The sequence below is a fragment of the Tachysurus vachellii genome, chromosome 24, assembly GCF_030014155.1.
Source record: "Tachysurus vachellii isolate PV-2020 chromosome 24, HZAU_Pvac_v1, whole genome shotgun sequence".
Lineage (NCBI taxonomy): Eukaryota > Metazoa > Chordata > Actinopteri > Siluriformes > Bagridae > Tachysurus > Tachysurus vachellii.
This window is the reverse complement of record NC_083483.1, coordinates 7,745,359-7,762,917: the sequence shown is the minus strand read 5'-3', so window position 1 is coordinate 7,762,917 and position 17,559 is coordinate 7,745,359. Positions and strand designations below refer to the sequence as shown.

Here is a 17,559-nt window from a genome sequence, read left to right as displayed (position 1 = left end):
TTTTTCTGGGGAGGTAATGCTGAATAATCCAGAACATACTTGTATGAATCATCATTATCCCCACAGTTTAAAGGTTTCTACAGTAACAATGGAGGATGAGCTTCTCATTACAGAGATAAACTTTAATATCATTCAGCTCACAGCTTTAATATCAAATTAACATGAAGCTTTAGAGGAGAGAGTGCAGGGAGCATCTAATCACTAGCAGATACCTAATTATGCTTGAATGCCTTGTAGAAATGTTGAAAGGCAAGCACACACACACACACACACACACACACACACATTACACACTGTATATTAGAGACAGAGACTTACTGGAAGTGTGTGTGTATGTGTCTGTGTCCATAAAAAAATTTGTAAATAAATAAAATAAAAACAGAAATATTGAATTATTATTAAATAATAATAATAATAATAATTATTATTATTATTATTATTATTATTATTATTATTATTATTATTATTATTATTATTATTATTATTTGCAAGTGGAAATTGAAGTTCCTCGCAGGAATATAAAAAAATAGATTAAAAAATCTTTCTTCACCACAGAGTTGTTTAATTCCTGATTATATGAAGCATTTTGTAAGAAGAAGTAGATTTGATGTATCTTGCACTTTTGGCTCTAAATGAATTTCATATGAGTTTCATACAGAAATTTTTGCAGTTCTACTGAAACATACTGAAACATACTACACACCTTACATCCACCTTACAACACAAACTTAGCAATCTTATAAAACAATCTACACGTAGTGGTTTTCACTTCATAAGTCATTTCAGCACCAATGGAACTGTATTATTATTATTATTATTATTATTATTATTATTATTATTATTGCCTTCAATTTTATTCTACTTGGATTCTATAAACACTAAAGCAGACATATAAAACGTACTAATCATTAGCGACATATCTATTAATCAATCATCATCATCATCATCCTGGTCATCATCGTCATCATCATCGCTGAAGTCATCACCATGGATCTCACTGTCATCATCATCATTCAAATCATCCTCATCAAGGTCATCATCTTCTGTGTTGACCTTCCCTGAGAGGACGTCCTCGATCCAGTCCTCCAGCTCCTCAGCTGTGGGCAAAGCCTCATCGTTGGCTATCAGCCACACGCTGTCTGCCTGTCGAATGCCACACACACACAAATATAATGGGTAACTTCAAATAACATCACATTCATATCTTGTACTACTAAAAGATAATTGATGGCCTGGATCAATGAGACATGAAAGTTAATCATGACAATTTTTTTTTTTTTCTCAAAAAGTTTTTTACTTTTCATTGTCTGAAACTACTCCAGGTTCCCCATGACCCTCTGTAATATAAGCAGTACAGAAAATGGATGCATGAACGGATGGATGAACGGATGGATACTCCTCTGGCGTTGGAAACTGATCTCTCATATATTAAAAACAGGTTTTTAGGAAACAGTCATTTTTAGTCCAGGGATACATGCTATAATTATTCTTTGCGGTAAATAAGATACAGATTAATTAAATACTGATTAGGTGGGAAAATGTTCATGCATTTAAGGTCAGCCTCAAGTATTCCTATGATATTAATAATATTTAATGAACAGGCTTGTGGACAGAATTAGTAGTGACTGTTAATATCATGTTAATAGCATATTAACAAACATAAAGTTGCTAAGACACAGAGTAAAAAACTCTGTGTATCTGGAGACATCTACAGGACAAATTGATTAGATGTTCAGGTGGATGTTAGCTATGATTTCCAGGTGATATTAAGGAACGAGCCTGTGCAAAACGCTCCTCCTTCTTTAGGAACATCAGCCCCATTTGTGTTCTGATCCTGATAAGTGATGTGTGAGCAGTTCTGAAGCCAACTCACATCTGTCACATTGACCACACCGATCTGAGGTCTGAACAGGTCCACTTTAAAGGTCTTTTCCCAGTAGGCAGTCAGCTGTGTGAAGAAGGGAAACAGTCAATCTCTGGCATAAGAGAGCTTAGACTGCTGCTGGATCTGATAAATACAAACACTGTTAGACATCTCACCAGGGGAAAGTCATCAGGGTCAATCCACAAGATGCTCAGATCCGGGTTCTTGGTGTTGTCTCTTGCCACCTCCTTCAGTATCTCCAAGAATTCATACCCATCTAAAATAAAGGGATATTAAAACATTTTGAGATACACTGCCAGCCAAACCTGTGTGAATGCAAATTGTTGTTTTTTTTTATATTTGAATGTAGCACTTAAACATACGATTAAAAAATCTTTTCCTGGTAGAGTATGAAATTGTAGTTTCTCTGATGTATACAGTATAATTATATTGTTCATTACCTCTGTGTTTAGATGTAACATTAATTCAAGACAAACACTGAACCAGTGAAGACAAACCTGGATCCTCTTCCTCAGCAAAAGCCACAATGTGAATCCCATCCATATCATCCTCCTGTGAAACAGTGTATTTGTTGGTAATATGAATTTTGAGTGAAGCCAACATTAGACAACAAGACAGCAATATTAATATTAATATTCTACTCACCCAGGTTTCAAACATGTCCTCGGCACGTAGCTTCCTTAGAGTTGGTCTGAGCCAAAATAATGGAAAAAAAACTGTTATAATAGATATTTTATATTCATGGATTAAAAATGTTCAAACAGAGTCTCACCTTCGGTGTCGATTGACAAAATCCACTATCTCATTTTCCGAGTTGGGTTTTCCAGGAATGGTGACTGGCTCGTCCATGAATGGCTCATAGAAATCCACTTCATTTATCTTAAGAGTCAGCTGCTTGGCCACCTGTAGGAAAACATCATCACTCAGCACTTCCACACAAACTGCAGCCTTTATTCTTAATGAAGTGGTCTCAGCCAGTTTGGAGTCAATTCACTTCAAATGCATCAGTTCAATTCAATTCGGGAGATGAGCTCACCTCAACAGTTGAATAGGCTTGATTTCAGGACACACAAAAAAGAGATCTTGCCTTTGAGAAAATGAATATCCATCTGTTTCATTAGCGCTTCACAAGGAGGTGGCACTCACCCCTTTGTCAAACGTGGCGAAAAACTTCACGTAAGGCTGAAATCGTTCTGCAGCCGCCTGAAAAGCCTTGTAGTCTGAAAAAAGAAGGAAGCTTTGAATGAGAAAGGCAGGAAAAACGTGACAGCTGGAGAACAAGAGAGGTCAATGCACCCTCATTTTCCAATCCATCAGAAAGTGATAATGTGGAAAATTGTGCGCAGTAAAATGGCACCACAAGCCCATGTGTGTAAGACTGCCATAACAATACAGCTGAAGGTCACAGCAGAGGCCTCTTCAATCTCCTCCTCTTGAAATGGGATTTTTAATAAAGGCTGGGGTGCAGTCATATACGAGAAGATTACTTTTCTCCTCACGCCTTACAGCGGGAAAGACCTGTAATTGCTCTTAAACTATATGGTGAAGTGCAAGTGAGACAGACAGACAGGCACCCAGATAGACAGACACAGAGAGACAGACAGACAGTGTGACAGACACAGCCAGACAGACAGACACAAAGACAAACAGACACACAGAGGGACAGACACACAGGCACACAGACAGACAGACAGAACGATAAACAGACAGATATACAGAGAGAGAGAGAGAGAGAGAGAGAGAGAGAGAGAGAGAGAGAGAGAGAGAGAGAGAGAGAGAGAGACAGGTTGTTTTTTCTCTCATTTACAGAGCCTGAGGTGTCACTGAAACCATTTCAAATCAGCATTTCTTGTTCCTTGTCTGTCACTTTTCTAATCTCAAGCCATTCATACCAACTGGGGTTGCAAAATTCCGGGAATTTTCAAGGCTGGAAACTTTCCATGGGAATTAACGGGAATATATGGGAAGTAACAGGAATATATGGGAATTAACGGGAATATATGGAAATAAACTGGGAATTTTAAAAAAATGCAGAGTTGCCTATAACAAGGTTAAAAAAAATCTTGCAGCATAATTGTGTTTAAAACAACAAGATTTAATGCAATTTAAGTTGAATTTGTACCCTACATTCCTCGGTCACTTGCACACAGCACACTGCTTACTGGAGGGCCATTGAGGCCACACCCACTGCATGCACTTGCACAGTAACACTTTATTTTAGGGTCATTTAACTAGTTGCTTATTAGCATGAATATTCATTCATTCATTCATTCATTCATCTTCTACCGCTTATCCGAACTACCTCGGGTCACGGGGAGCCTGTGCCTCAGGCGTCATCGGGCATCAAGGCAGGATTCACCCTGGACGGAGTGCCAACCCATCGCAGGGCACACACACTCATTCACTCACGCAATCACACACTAGGGACAATTTTCCAGAGATGCCAATCAACCTACCATGCATGTCTTTGGACCGGGGGAGGAAACCGGAGTACCCGGAGGAAACCCCCGAGGCACGGGGAGAACATTCAAACTCCACACACACAAGGTGGAGGCGGGAATCGAACCCCGACCCTGGAGGTGTGAGGCGAACGTGCTAACCACTAAGCCACCATGTCCCCCTAGCATGAATATTAATAGAATATTTGCTATTTATTAGTACTTACTAAGCACATATTAATGCCTTATTCTGCATTACCTTATGCTACATTCTTAATTGTACCCAATACCTAAACTTAATAACTACCTTACTAACTCTTAATAAGAGTTAGGATTAGGATTAGAAAATTAGGATTGTTACACATACACAGATAATTTGATGACCCTCCCCCCCTCACACACACACTCCCCCTGAAATAAAAAAAAACCCTCTATATATCACTTAAGGGGGGGATTCACCTCCATTTTCCAGGCCTTGACTACCACAGAAGCAGAGACCTAATAAGCTTGAGAAAAAATGTTTCATTTTACATTTTGATTGGGACTTTTTTAGAAGGGCAAGGGTGGGGGATGCTTTCATTTTACAGCAATTATAGGGAAATATGTTTATTACAATTATTAAGTTTATTACAAGCATAATAATGTGTATTATGCATGTTACTCAATGAAAGAATCAATTAAAGTTCTACTTACAATTAAATCAGTCAAGAGATTATTTTTAAAATTTGTATTACCTTGCATGCATGTCTGCTTATGACCAAACAAAATGTTTATTTATGTATAATGTTATTTTGTATATGATATAGTTTATATGCATTTCCCTATATTTCCAAATAATTCCCATAAATTCCTGTAAATTCCCATATATTCCCGTAAATTTCCATAAATTCCTGTGGAAAGTTTCCGGAAATTTACCGGAAACTTTCCACCCCTTTGTAACCCTAATACCAACAAGAATAGCTACATTGGCTGTAACAACAGAATGCCTGCACTTCTGTGGCGTCGTGTTACAAGAAAAATTAAGACAAAGCCTCCAGTGTTATTCCAATTTTTCCATTAAACCATTTCTCTCATCACATAGTGATCTACAATGAAACCATTCGGAACAAAACTGTATACAGTGTTGTATACAAACTTGCCCCGTAAAATGGGTGGTTTTAAGAATAATCTTTATTACACATCAGTAAGAGCAAGTAGAATTTCTAAGGCTCACGTTCTGAATCTTTGCCTTTGAAGTAACCAATGAGACGGATGTCTTCGTCCATCCTCTCAAAAGCCCGCTGCTCCATAGGGTTACTGATGAGCTCCACTGCATCCTCCAGAAGCTACAGTTCACACATAGACACACAGAAGAGAGAGAGAGAGAGAGAGAGAGAGAGAGAGAGAGAGAGAGAGAGAGAGAGAGAGAGAGACCATAGGTATGTCTGTTTGCTTGATAAAACACTAATTTGGATTGTCTGAGGCTTGGACATGAAACAATAGATCTGGTGATTTATTTAAGGGTTTGTTTGCATATTACAGCCTTCAGATTCTCCTTAACATAAAGGAGAAATGCAGAATGAAAAAAACAATGACAAAGATATCCAGTCAGACTTTTGTTTGTGGTGTCTGTGCTGTTACAGCCAACAACTCAGTACTCTAACTTATAAGCTTCTTGCTTTCTAGGACTTCAGCACTATCATCATTGTATCACATTTTGATGATGATTGGGTAACATGAGTCCTAAACATGAGCTGGCATTGATTTTCAGAACATTTTATTTGTTTAGAGAACGTAGCACTGAGATTCAAACAGAAGAAAAATCTGATTCAGCAATGTTTAAATGTGTCTATTAAAACAGAAACTGGATCTGTGAAACTTTAGTTTTCTCTATAGACACCCTGTGGTAGCATGTTGGTTTTTTTAATAAGCTGTGGAAATAAATGAATACATTAAAGCCAGGAGTCAAGCATCTCAAGAATTATTCAATGGCCAAAAAATGATTCAACTATTGTCAGGTATTGTATTATAAATTCCACATGGATTTTGAAATTCATGAGCAATTCAATTAGGACTTATGAGAATTACGGCCAAAGAAAGCTAAGCGATCTTGGATTGTTATTAAAAAAAAAAAGTGTCTTTTTTTTGTCTTTTTCTTCTCTTCCTAGAAGATCAACTGAAGCTATGGCACACCTTATAAAAAAAAATTACTTTTTCTCTCGTGCCCAAAAAGTCATTAAGTGGAGTCCACACATTATGTATGATGTTACAACAGCATTATAATTCGTTGGCAAGAATTATGTGGCCTCTTTATTATCTTGCCTCAGAGGTTCAAACCCCAAATCTGCCTCTTTTGGGCTTTTGAGCAAGGCCCTTAATCCTCTCTGCTCCAGAGGTGCTGTATTATAGCTGACCCTATGCTCTGATCTCAGCTCAAACAAGCTGAGCTATGTGAAGAAAACAATTTCACTATGCTGTAATGTACAGTGTCACTTGAAAGTTTGTGAACCATTTAGAAATCCCTATATAAATCCCTATATTAGATTTGTCCTAAAAGTAAACAAAGTGAATGCAATCAAACAAATAAGCCAAAAATATTATACTTCATTTAATTAATGAGAAAAATAAAAAATAGTCCTCTGACATGTCCACGTCTTTTTAGAGAGTAGTGGATTTCTCCTTGCAAATTTGCATTGCACAACAAGGCTGTTCAGTGTTCACCTGATGGCAGAATCAGGAACATTAACATTAGTAAAAGTATGCAGGGCCTTTAGTTGTTTTAGTTGCTTTAGTTGCTTAGTTACCCTGGGTTTCTCTCTGACCCAACAAACTATTACATGTCTTGCTTTTGGAGCGATCTTTGTTGGTTGACCACTTCTGGTGAGGGGAGCAATGGTTGTAAATTTCCTCCATTTGTACAGAATCTTTCTGACTATAAATTTATGGAGACCAAACTCCAGATGTTTTTTTTCAAGCCCGATGAACAATGATAAATCTTTTTCTGAAATCCTCAGAAATCTCCCTTGTTTTTGCCATGATCCACTTCCACAAACACACGATGTGAATGTCAGACTTTAATATATCTCTATTCTTCAAATAAAATAGGGCACCCACAGTCACAGTGATCTTTAAATTAAATACTAAACCTAGAGGTTATATACTTTTGCCACTCACAGATATATAATATTGAAAACATTTGCCTGAGTAAAAAAATGACCAAATATAATATATTTGCCTAATTTGTTTAATTGAGTGAAAATCTGGGTTTTGGGTCATACTGATGTAGAAATATAGAAATTTCCAAAGGTTTCACAAACTTTCAAGCAACACTTTATATGACACAAATAAAGGCTTGTTGCTTCTCTGGGTTCATTGAAAAAAATGGGGTAAATCAGGAATAACCTAGCGGCACACATTATGATAATGTTTTATACACAGAATAAGGCTTCTGGCTTGCTGTGTGATGTGTATTGGTTGATCATGTTGAATTGTTGTAGATAATAGCTATTCATGGTTGGTTATTGATGTATGATATATGCCTTTGCTTCATTGTAAGGCATTTCCTTACTGAGGATCTGTCCTGTACACATATCTTCACTGTTATCTATTGGATCTATTGGATAAAAGTTATGCTATATGATTTAAAGTATATACAAAAAGCTGAGCAGTAATAAATCACTCATACTATCTGAGGAAACTGTGTCCACCTCCACCCCTAATGGTGAAGCCATGATATAAATGATCTCATCCGATTTGTTATACTCACATCTAACAGGAACTCGACCAATGTGTCTGCAGAGAGCTCTCCATCAAACTCAATCACATGTTCATCCTTAAAGACATAAATGCTGCCCTCTTCCTCCAATCCTATCAAGAAAAACAAAAGACATGTACTGTATATAAAAAATGTTGTGAGAGCTATAGCACATATTATGTGAGTCACAAGGACTCAACCTTACCAAGATTCTTAGCCACTTTGGCATCCTTATTGGAATCTACCAGTCCGAACCCTATGTCTCGGTCTTCCAAGATTTGGGCAGCCAGCTATAATTAGAGACAACAAAAGAGACGGCAAGCAGGAAACATTTACACTATGCAAAGTACACACTTGGAAATACATGCCATATGTTATAGCCAACAGAAGGTTATTTATAAGCCTCAGGATTAGTAGAGTGTCAGTCCTGTGTCATATCTGACTGACTCTAAGATTGAATCGCTTACTGGATCAGTGATGCTTTACCAAATTATGTGGCTTAGATATGATATGAGAGGTGACCAAAATCAGACCCCTAGGGAGGTTTTCACTCTCTTTTCAGGCTCAGAATCAGGTCAGTACCTCAAAGTTACACACCAATTATCCAAGACCTAGAAGGATGCTGTGTGCAAATGTTTGCATTTCATCTCCAACTGTTACAGAAGAACAAGTATATTCAGATAAGCTGCACAGAGAGAGAAGAGTCTAATATTATGCTGATCTGAGGTCAGTTTGGCTTTAATTCAAGCACTGTAAACATACCATTATATAATTTTTTTATAATGCAGTGTGCAGTAAAGAACAAACTATCAACATATTATTTAAAAAAATAAATAAAACAAATAGAACAAATAGTGATGCTACAAATACGATCTAGATTGACACACTAGCTTCTAATGTGCAGCTTGACTTACCTCTAAATACACTTAATTCACCCAAATCTCCAACCATATTCATCAATACATCACTCCATCACTTCTTACCTCCAGCACCATCTCCCTCATGTGGAACTGCTGCTGCAGCTCCCTGTCTGAGGGCAGCGGTTCATGGTAAAGCAGACACAGCATGTCATACTTCTTCAGCGCCTTCTTATAGTTCCTCTCGTTGATGTTCAGCACTCTGTCCTTTCCATCAAAGCTTGGGAATTCTAGGCCTTCTTCTGTAGAACTTCTGGAAAAAAGAGACAAGTAGGAGATAAGGAGAAGCCAGAGAGACAACATGATCCAAAGAAAAGAGGGTCCAAGCAGATGGAGAAGAAGAGGGACTGGAATTAGATTGCAAATCCTTCTGGGAAAGTTAAGGCTGAGAGAGGTCAAGTCCTTAACCTAATGGAAAAAAAGAGAGATTTAAATAAAAAAATCTCAGACACAAACAGCTGTAGTGAAGCATTAGCATTGAGTCTGATCTACTGACTTTCACCTACAGTAAAATAAGAATCTGGGAATGTCTCTGCTTTATCAGATAACTCGACAGATCCTACACAAGTATGTCCATTCTCCTGGGACTCAAAGCCATTTTAGACAGCCCCTTGTTTCAAGGATAAATATAGATGACGTGCTGATGAAAATGAGGACAGTTGGAAGCACCGCTGGGAATCATTGGCACTTCAGACATGAGAAGAGATTATAGCTTGAAGCAAGAATTAGAGATGTTCTTCACTAAAATTAACACACAAATATATTATAAACTGCATCTTTTCTGATATCTTGATGTACTCAAATACATTGCCATGGGAATTCAAAGACAGCGTTGTGTGTTGTTTGTAAGGAGGATGTTAGTCAGAGAAGCAACCAAGATTAACACTAAGGATTAACACGTAACATGATGCTTCCACCACCATGCTTCAATGATTATGAGCAATGCAGGGCTTTGTCTGAGGGCCAGTTATGTCTCATTGGACGAAGCCATATTCATTTCTGAGTCTCAAAAATGTCATTTGGCTACAAATCGTATACAAATGGGATTTCATATGTCTTACCAATCTTCCTTTGTGCAGTGTTAAGGCTAACTCATCTCAAGGTTAAATAAAAACGAACGGTCAGGTCTGCTTTTGACATTATCGTTTGTCTTGTTTATAATTTTTACTATTTTTTTTTAGAATTAATTTACAATTATTTTAAGTTTTTAGATAATGATTTAATTACAACTGATTTATCTAAAGGGATATAATAATAAATTAGGGCAACATCTACCTCATAGACAAGCAGCAAAGCTCATAATTAATAGAAACTGAAATGTTGAATTGATATTTTAGTTTTAAACGTTTCAACGTTTAAACTAACAACTAATCAATACATTTGGAAAACATTATATCACTTTTATAAATAATCTAGCATTTGTATGTCTTGTTTAATAATCTAGCATTTGTTTTTTTCTCATCTGTATCATTTCTGAGCTACTGTATATAGGTCATGTGTCATTCCAGGATTGCTGGGTTATTTGTGTCCCACATTTCCAAGTATGATGTAAAATACATTTTAAAAATGTGGGTAAATGATCTGTCTCAAAAACCCAAGTGCATGTTTAACATAAACAACTTTAATAAAAATGGAACATAAAATGTACATTTTTTAATACAATTTTAATAAAACATTAATAAAAAATATTCAACCCTTAACTGACTAGAATTATAATTGATGTTTACATGTGAAATATAAAGTGATATTTGGAACTGTAGCATTTAATGTACAGTACAAAAGTGTGACTTTAAATGCAGCCCATAGACTTTTAACGCGAACAGACCAGACTAGCAGATCATCGAGTGTCTCAGCCATAACTAATCTATACCAAAAAGAAAAACATGGAGCCTCGCTGTTTGTACATACTGCTTTTTCTGTTCCTTTTGAGTGAATCCGAGACTTGCCTGGCTGATAAAGGTATTTTTTTTTTAAATACAATCTTTATAGATATCATTTAGGGTGGAAAATTCAAACAGAGCTGCATTTTGGAGTCAGGTATCAATACAATGGCTTCCAATTGCCTTTATGTTTGCTATATAAATGACCTCCATTAGGTATAAAATAAAGGCTGATAACATGTCCTGTAGTGCATTTTGTGTCTAATAGCATGTTGTTTAGGTTTCAGTCTCTGTTACATTTGTCTGTCAATATAAACATTAACATTAGTTAAGAGTTTTAGTTCTATTTACAACATGCATTATAGAAACAGTGGCAGAAATTGATGTGACTGATGTGATTGGCATTATTTACACAACTGGACTGGGACCTGATGAGAGAAGATCTGAAAAAGATTAGTAGTTATTATGGCAAAGGAAATTGTTTCTTTCTCTTAGACCCCCCCAAAGGCAGATTGATAGAGATGGAGATAAATAATTGATGCATGTAGATATGGAGGGATAATAGTTATGGATGTATAGATAGATAGATGGAGATGGATGAGGACATATGTAGATATGAAGAAATATATAGAGGAGGATTGACGGGTGAAAGAGGATGAGTTGAATCGAATCGGATGGACGGATTAGGACAAATAAGATGGATTAATAAGTTTGAACGAGGAAGAATGGAAAATATGGAAGCATGGATGTGAAAAGCTGGATGGATGAAGATTTACGCCATGCGTTATATAACAGTGGCAGAAATTGATGTGACTGGTGTGATTTACATCGAAAGTCTGTGCTGTGACAAAGGTGTAATGTGTTAACATTTCTCACAGGAGCACGATGGCAGAAATATCTCACCCAGGTTTCTGAGGCCACCAAAACCTACCAGTCATGCAGTCAGGAGAACTGCAGCTGCCACATCAGGTATTAAAAAAAACCCTGGTTTCCTTTTTTAGCTAAAGCCAGTGTAGCAGGTTGATGTCTTTTTTTCTTTTCTTTGTTGGATTACTTCGACTAAGTACCTGAAAGTGTACACTTCCTCCCAGAAAAGGTGTGACCAGAGCTCAGTATTGGGTTCCTGCACACTTATTCATCACATGTAGCATCCTTAGTAAAAGCAATACTATAATTCTGCTCACCAGTTTAAAGGTTTATGACAGTCTTTGAGATTGAGGAATTCATTTTAAGTAACATACACTACATACCCAAATGTTCAACAGCCACAGTGATTGTTGAAGATCCCATTCCTGATGTAGTTCCCTTTTGCTGTTTTAATAAGCTTCACTCTTGAGGGAACTGTTTTCCACTAGATGTTGGGTGAGAAGGTCTGTGGTATGTTCAGTGGGGTTAATTGCAGGGCTTTGTGCAGGACACTCGAGTTCTTCCACTCAAAACTTTGACACACCATGTCTTCATAGATGTTGCATTGTCGTACTGGAACAGGTTTGGACCTCTTAGTTTAGCACACAACAACTTTCTCTACAATTCTTGAATTCACAATTTGTGGAAGGAGGTTGGGGAAGAACTATATATGGATGTGAAGATTGGGTGTCCGTATACCTTTGGCCATATATTGCTGCAGTATTCTGAACTGTGTAGAAAGGTTGGATATACAATCTTTCACATGATCCTGGCACACTTCTAGCTCTGAGGTTATCTCGTCCTGTGGATCTTTCAGATCAATCCTGAGCCTCATCATTTCTCATTTGTAGCTTTGAAGCTAAGAACTGTTTGTGTGATCATAAAGACGGTCCTGTGCTCAACCCAGGACTCTTATTCACATCATTCTGATTTAATATTTTTTAATCCCAGTATTGGGTGCCACCTTCAAGAGGATGTTATCTCGGGTAGTTTTCCTCATCACTGCCACCTCTGACTTCCTCATTAGGGATTTACATTGAATATGGACCAATGCCTAGAATTCACATTTTTTTCTGTTATGTCCCAGCGTCCTGAAGAAGGACCTAAAGCCGTTCAGCAGCGGCATCACAAAGGAGCTAGTGATGGACACGGTGCGACGTGGTGTGGGCACACATTACCAGATCATCAAGCATAAACTATACAGGGAACCAGAATGTATGTTCCCAGCAAGGTCAGCAGAATAGAAGTTTCTTTGTGCTTGCCTTTAATGATGATGATGATGATGATGATGATGATTGGTTTCATTTTCTTTTTGTATGATGTTCTTGAAAAACGTCAACACTCTTTAAATAAACATTGTAGCATTTTAAGAGATGCTCTGTTCTTCTAAAAGTAGTTTCTATACAGATCTTCTTGTAGCTTTGTACCATCACACCCCTTGTTGTAATTTTCTATGGCTAACTATTTGAAAATTTTGTAAACAAGCCTAGAGTCCTGGTCTTTTTAATGCAGGTGCAGTGGAGTCGAGCATTTTATGCTGGAAATGATTAACAGGTTGCCAGATATGGAGATGATAATCAACGTGCGTGACTATCCTCAGGTGCCGTCATGGGTTCAGCCCGTTCTGCCCGTTCTATCCTTTAGCAAGGTATGTCTCTGGGATACAGATTTGTTTATTTACATTGTGATTTGTTTGACCTACAAGAGGATGCTCTTAAAGAGCATGTGGAAGCAGGGACGAAATATGAGAAAAACCAGAAATGATCTAAAGACCATCAGTGTGATCTGTAACTCTGATATGCCTAGAACAGAGCCAACAACCATCAAGCAAATCACTGAACTGACGATATTATAGTGAAACACTTGAAGTGAGTTAAGACTTATTGCTGTATACTTTTAGACGCCAGACTATCAGGACATCATGTATCCTGCCTGGACATTTTGGGAAGGAGGACCTGCAGTTTGGCCCATTTACCCAACTGGACTTGGTCGCTGGGACCTGATGAGAGAAGATCTGAAAAAGTTAGTAGTTAGTATGGCAAAGGGAATTGTTTCATTCTCTTACACCACCTAAAGGCAGATTGATGGAGATGGAGATAAATAATTGATGGATGTAGATACAGAGGGATAATATTTATGGATGTATAGATAGATGGAGATAAAGATAAATGGATGAGGACATATGTAGATATGAAGAAATATATTGAGGAGAATTGATGCAGGAAAGAGGTTGAATTTAATCGGATGGATGGATTAGGACAAATAAAATGGAGTAATAAGTGGGTACGAGGAAGAATGAAGAATGGCAAATATGGATGTGAAAAGTTGGATGGATGAAGATAAAATGAATGATGCATGGTGAATGGATGTATATGAATGAATATGGATGGGTAAATACATTAGCGAAGGTGGGAGGATGAATTATTGTGGGTAGATGGATGGATAAAAGCAAGTATGGAAACGTGGATGAAAAAAGACATGGATGAAGATGGTCTCGTAATAGATGGATAGGTATAAGGACGAATTGGTGGATGGATGGATGGAGGAACGGATATATATTTGGATGGATGAATGAATGGGCATAGATTTGGATGGATGGATTGGCGAGCATAGTTGTAGATAGTTGGATGAATGAATAAGAACGGAGATGGATGGATGAATGGATGAAAGATGGGTATATGGGTGAAAAAAAGCTGTACATTTACATACGCATATCAAAATATATGCCAGCTGCTATCAATAATTTGAAGGGAATTGAAGGAAAAAACAATAAAGAAATGCAGTTGCTTTAAACTAAGGCATTAATCACTTTAAAAGTTTCTTTCTCTTTTTTTCTCTTCAGATCGGCAGCTCGGTGGCCATGGGAGAAAAAAAGCTCCAAAGGTTTCTTCAGAGGCTCTAGGTGAGAGACATAGTCCTGGCAGGGCTGATGTCAGCTCACCACCAGTGTATGGCAATGCTTTACACATGCATTTTACTTATTCTTTTGTTTTTTTCTGCAGGACCAGTCCGGAGAGAGACCCGTTAATTCTGCTGTCCAGAGAGGAGCCGAGTCTGGTGGATGCTGAATACACTAAGAATCAGGCGTGGAAATCTGAAAAGGTCTGATTACTATTCACAGATGATGGAATCTGATCTATGGTCTTTTAATTTTTATTTCCTCTGTATTTCTTATCTTCTTCAGGACACTCTGGGTAGAACCCCAGCTACAGAGGTTCCCCTGGTTGATCACTGCGAATATAAGTAAGTGCTTAGACCTGAGTGAATTGTTTAGTGTGTACGGAAGAAGAAATGAAGGCAGAAATAGTAACTACACACCGAGTCTGTGTTGTAACTCAGTGCCTGTATCGAAAGATCTTTCTCTCTCGCTCTCTCTCTCCCTACGTTAGGTACCTCTTTAATTTCCGAGGCGTGGCAGCCAGCTTTCGCTTCAAGCACCTGTTTCTTTGTGGCTCTCTGGTCTTCCATGTAGGAGCGGAGTGGCTTGAGTTTTTCTATCCTCAGCTCGAGCCCTGGGTTCACTACATCCCAGTGAAACAGGACCTCTCTGACCTCAGGTGAACCCTTTAGTCCCAGAAACTTCCTGCATGCTGAATAGCAGTATGAAATGTGTTACCTTTGTGTAATTTGCCTCAGAACAAAAACAAATCGATACGACTTTTAAATGTGGAAAGATTTGCAATTCTAGCTGTTATTATAGAGGGGAAATGGGGTGAGAGGTTGGAAAACCACCTGCAGTGTTTCATTTAATTTTATCTCACAGCTTTGTTGAATCTTCAAATTTGATTAGTCCAAAGGTATTGATTAATTTTCTACAACAGCAGCTCTGTTTCTATAACAGTAGCTCTCAAGACTTGTTATGGTTGTAAGGGAACTCCCAGGTGGTTAGAGGAAAATAATCAATCATTTTAAATCACTGTGGTTCAGAAAGAATTACAGTTGATGACACGGTAGGTGATTTTTTTTTTTGGCTGAAAACTGCATGAAATTTTGTTAGTAAATGTTACAAATTGTTGATATATCTGCAGGGAGCTGCTGCAGTTTGTGAAGGAAAATGACAAAACTGCAGAAGCCATCGCACTAAGGTATTAATTATTCCTGTTAATCCCAGATTGATTACAGATTAAAATCTGTTTGTCATGAACAGTGTCACTGTACTGTGTGTCTTCAGGGGCCAGAAGTTTATCGAGGATCACCTCCGTATGGAGGACGTGTCTTGCTACTGGGAGACACTTCTGACTGACTACAGTAAACTGCTCAAGTACAAACCTAAACGCAAATCCAGCTACAACCAGATCACTCGCAAACCCGACCGGTCTGAACTCTGACCTGCACACGCATGTGACATGAATGTCCAGAAAACGAGTTACTGATTGTTTCTGACTCGACTTTGATTCGAAACAGATCAGGTGTGTATCACTGCATTTTTTTTTTTGTTTTTTTTCCATTTCCTCCCCACTGAAGACACCTACTGCCCCCTTCTGGGTGAATAAATAAGGCCAACACACACATGCACTTAGAGTTAAATCCCTTTATAATCTCACTGTTTAAAACATCAGTTCATCAGGTTAAGTTGCTTTAGAGCATGATTCATACAAACCTTAATCTTAACCATTTCATCTTAGCCAAAATTTATCACTTTTCATTGTATGTGTCAGTGCAACCACCAGAAAAATGAGCTCTAGTGACTCACTTGGGACATATAAGTATTTACAGTCATAAGGAAAGTGCCACTCTTATGTCAGTGGGAACATTATTTTGCCATTCGTGACATCTTGAAAATCATATCTACATCCTTTCATTTAGATGATATGATCTAGAGCCACATTGGCACGACAGTGTTGAATATGTTCTAGTATTCTTCAATTACATCAGCAATGTGTGGGGTTTACATTGTGCTGCAGTTTGTCTGTAAACAATGACAGCCTCATAATGTGAAGTGTTTTTTTTACAGACTAATTTACATTCATTTATTCATTTGAATGTTCATCCATTTAATTTTAAGACCAAATAAATGATATTTTTCATGTGATATGTTTATTATTTGAAATAATTACACCACAGACTGTGATTATAAATAAAATTACAACACACATTTTTGGACTGGGGGAGGAAAGCAGCACAAACAAAGGATACCCCGAAGTGCAGGGAGAAAATACAAATTCTACGCACACGGGGCAGACGTGGGGCAAATATGCTAACCACTAAACTTTGTTTACTAAATTTAATGGAAATATATGAGCTTTGAAAGAAGCAAAAGTATGAGAATAAGATAAGAATATTTCAGTTTGGGTTTAAACGAAATGAACTGTAGATTTTTCAGTTAAATTAGGGTATCTATCACTCTTTAATTTTACTTTTGCCTTCGTATTCGCAGTGTGCAAACAGAATTTAAATGCAAACTGTACATTTTGCAAAGTTTTTAAATCTTAAATGCAAAGGTTCTCTTTGGGGCATGAATGGTTCAGTTTTAACCTTTTGAAATGAAGACCAATGCTGATTTGCTAAAACATCTCCAGTGTCACCCAAATGACGATGAGGTTCCACTTTGAGTCTGGTTCCTCTCAAGGTTTCTTCCTCTTCCATCTAAGGGAGTTTTTCCTCCCCACAGTCACCTCACTCACCTCAGACTTGCTCATTGGGGATAAATACAAACACATTTAAACATATCTAATATTAATCTTGAATATTTGTATTATATTCATCTTTATATTCAACTTTATATTAACCTTTTGTTCTATGTGTATGTTCTGTAAAGCTGCGTCGAGACATTTTCAATTGTAAAAAGCGGCACAGAAAT

At 37.5% G+C, this 17,559-nt stretch overlaps 2 protein-coding genes across 2 annotated transcripts; one reads left to right on the top strand and one right to left on the bottom strand.

Moving 5' to 3' along the window:
* Positions 1 to 621: 621 nt before the first annotated feature.
* On the bottom strand, positions 622 to 9,459 carry LOC132839658 (calsequestrin-2-like). The gene is made up of 11 exons (XM_060860756.1): positions 9,040 to 9,459; positions 8,262 to 8,346; positions 8,069 to 8,169; positions 5,537 to 5,648; positions 3,032 to 3,105; positions 2,658 to 2,788; positions 2,531 to 2,576; positions 2,383 to 2,437; positions 2,041 to 2,141; positions 1,874 to 1,948; positions 622 to 1,143 (listed from the first exon to the last, which is right to left on the bottom strand). The coding sequence occupies exons 1-11, from the start codon at positions 9,274 to 9,276 to the stop codon at positions 928 to 930; spliced, it is 1,233 nt and encodes a 410-aa protein (XP_060716739.1). The 5' UTR covers positions 9,277 to 9,459; the 3' UTR covers positions 622 to 927.
* A 1,336-nt stretch (positions 9,460 to 10,795) lies between these two features.
* Positions 10,796 to 16,791, top strand: poglut1 (protein O-glucosyltransferase 1). Its single transcript, XM_060860757.1, has 11 exons — positions 10,796 to 10,932; positions 11,732 to 11,822; positions 12,847 to 12,990; positions 13,272 to 13,407; positions 13,660 to 13,781; positions 14,602 to 14,661; positions 14,762 to 14,861; positions 14,944 to 15,002; positions 15,149 to 15,316; positions 15,788 to 15,844; positions 15,931 to 16,791. Exons 1-11 carry the CDS (start codon positions 10,857 to 10,859, stop codon positions 16,085 to 16,087), a joined length of 1,170 nt encoding a protein of 389 aa, XP_060716740.1. The 5' UTR covers positions 10,796 to 10,856; the 3' UTR covers positions 16,088 to 16,791.
* The last annotated feature ends 768 nt before the right edge of the window (positions 16,792 to 17,559 follow it).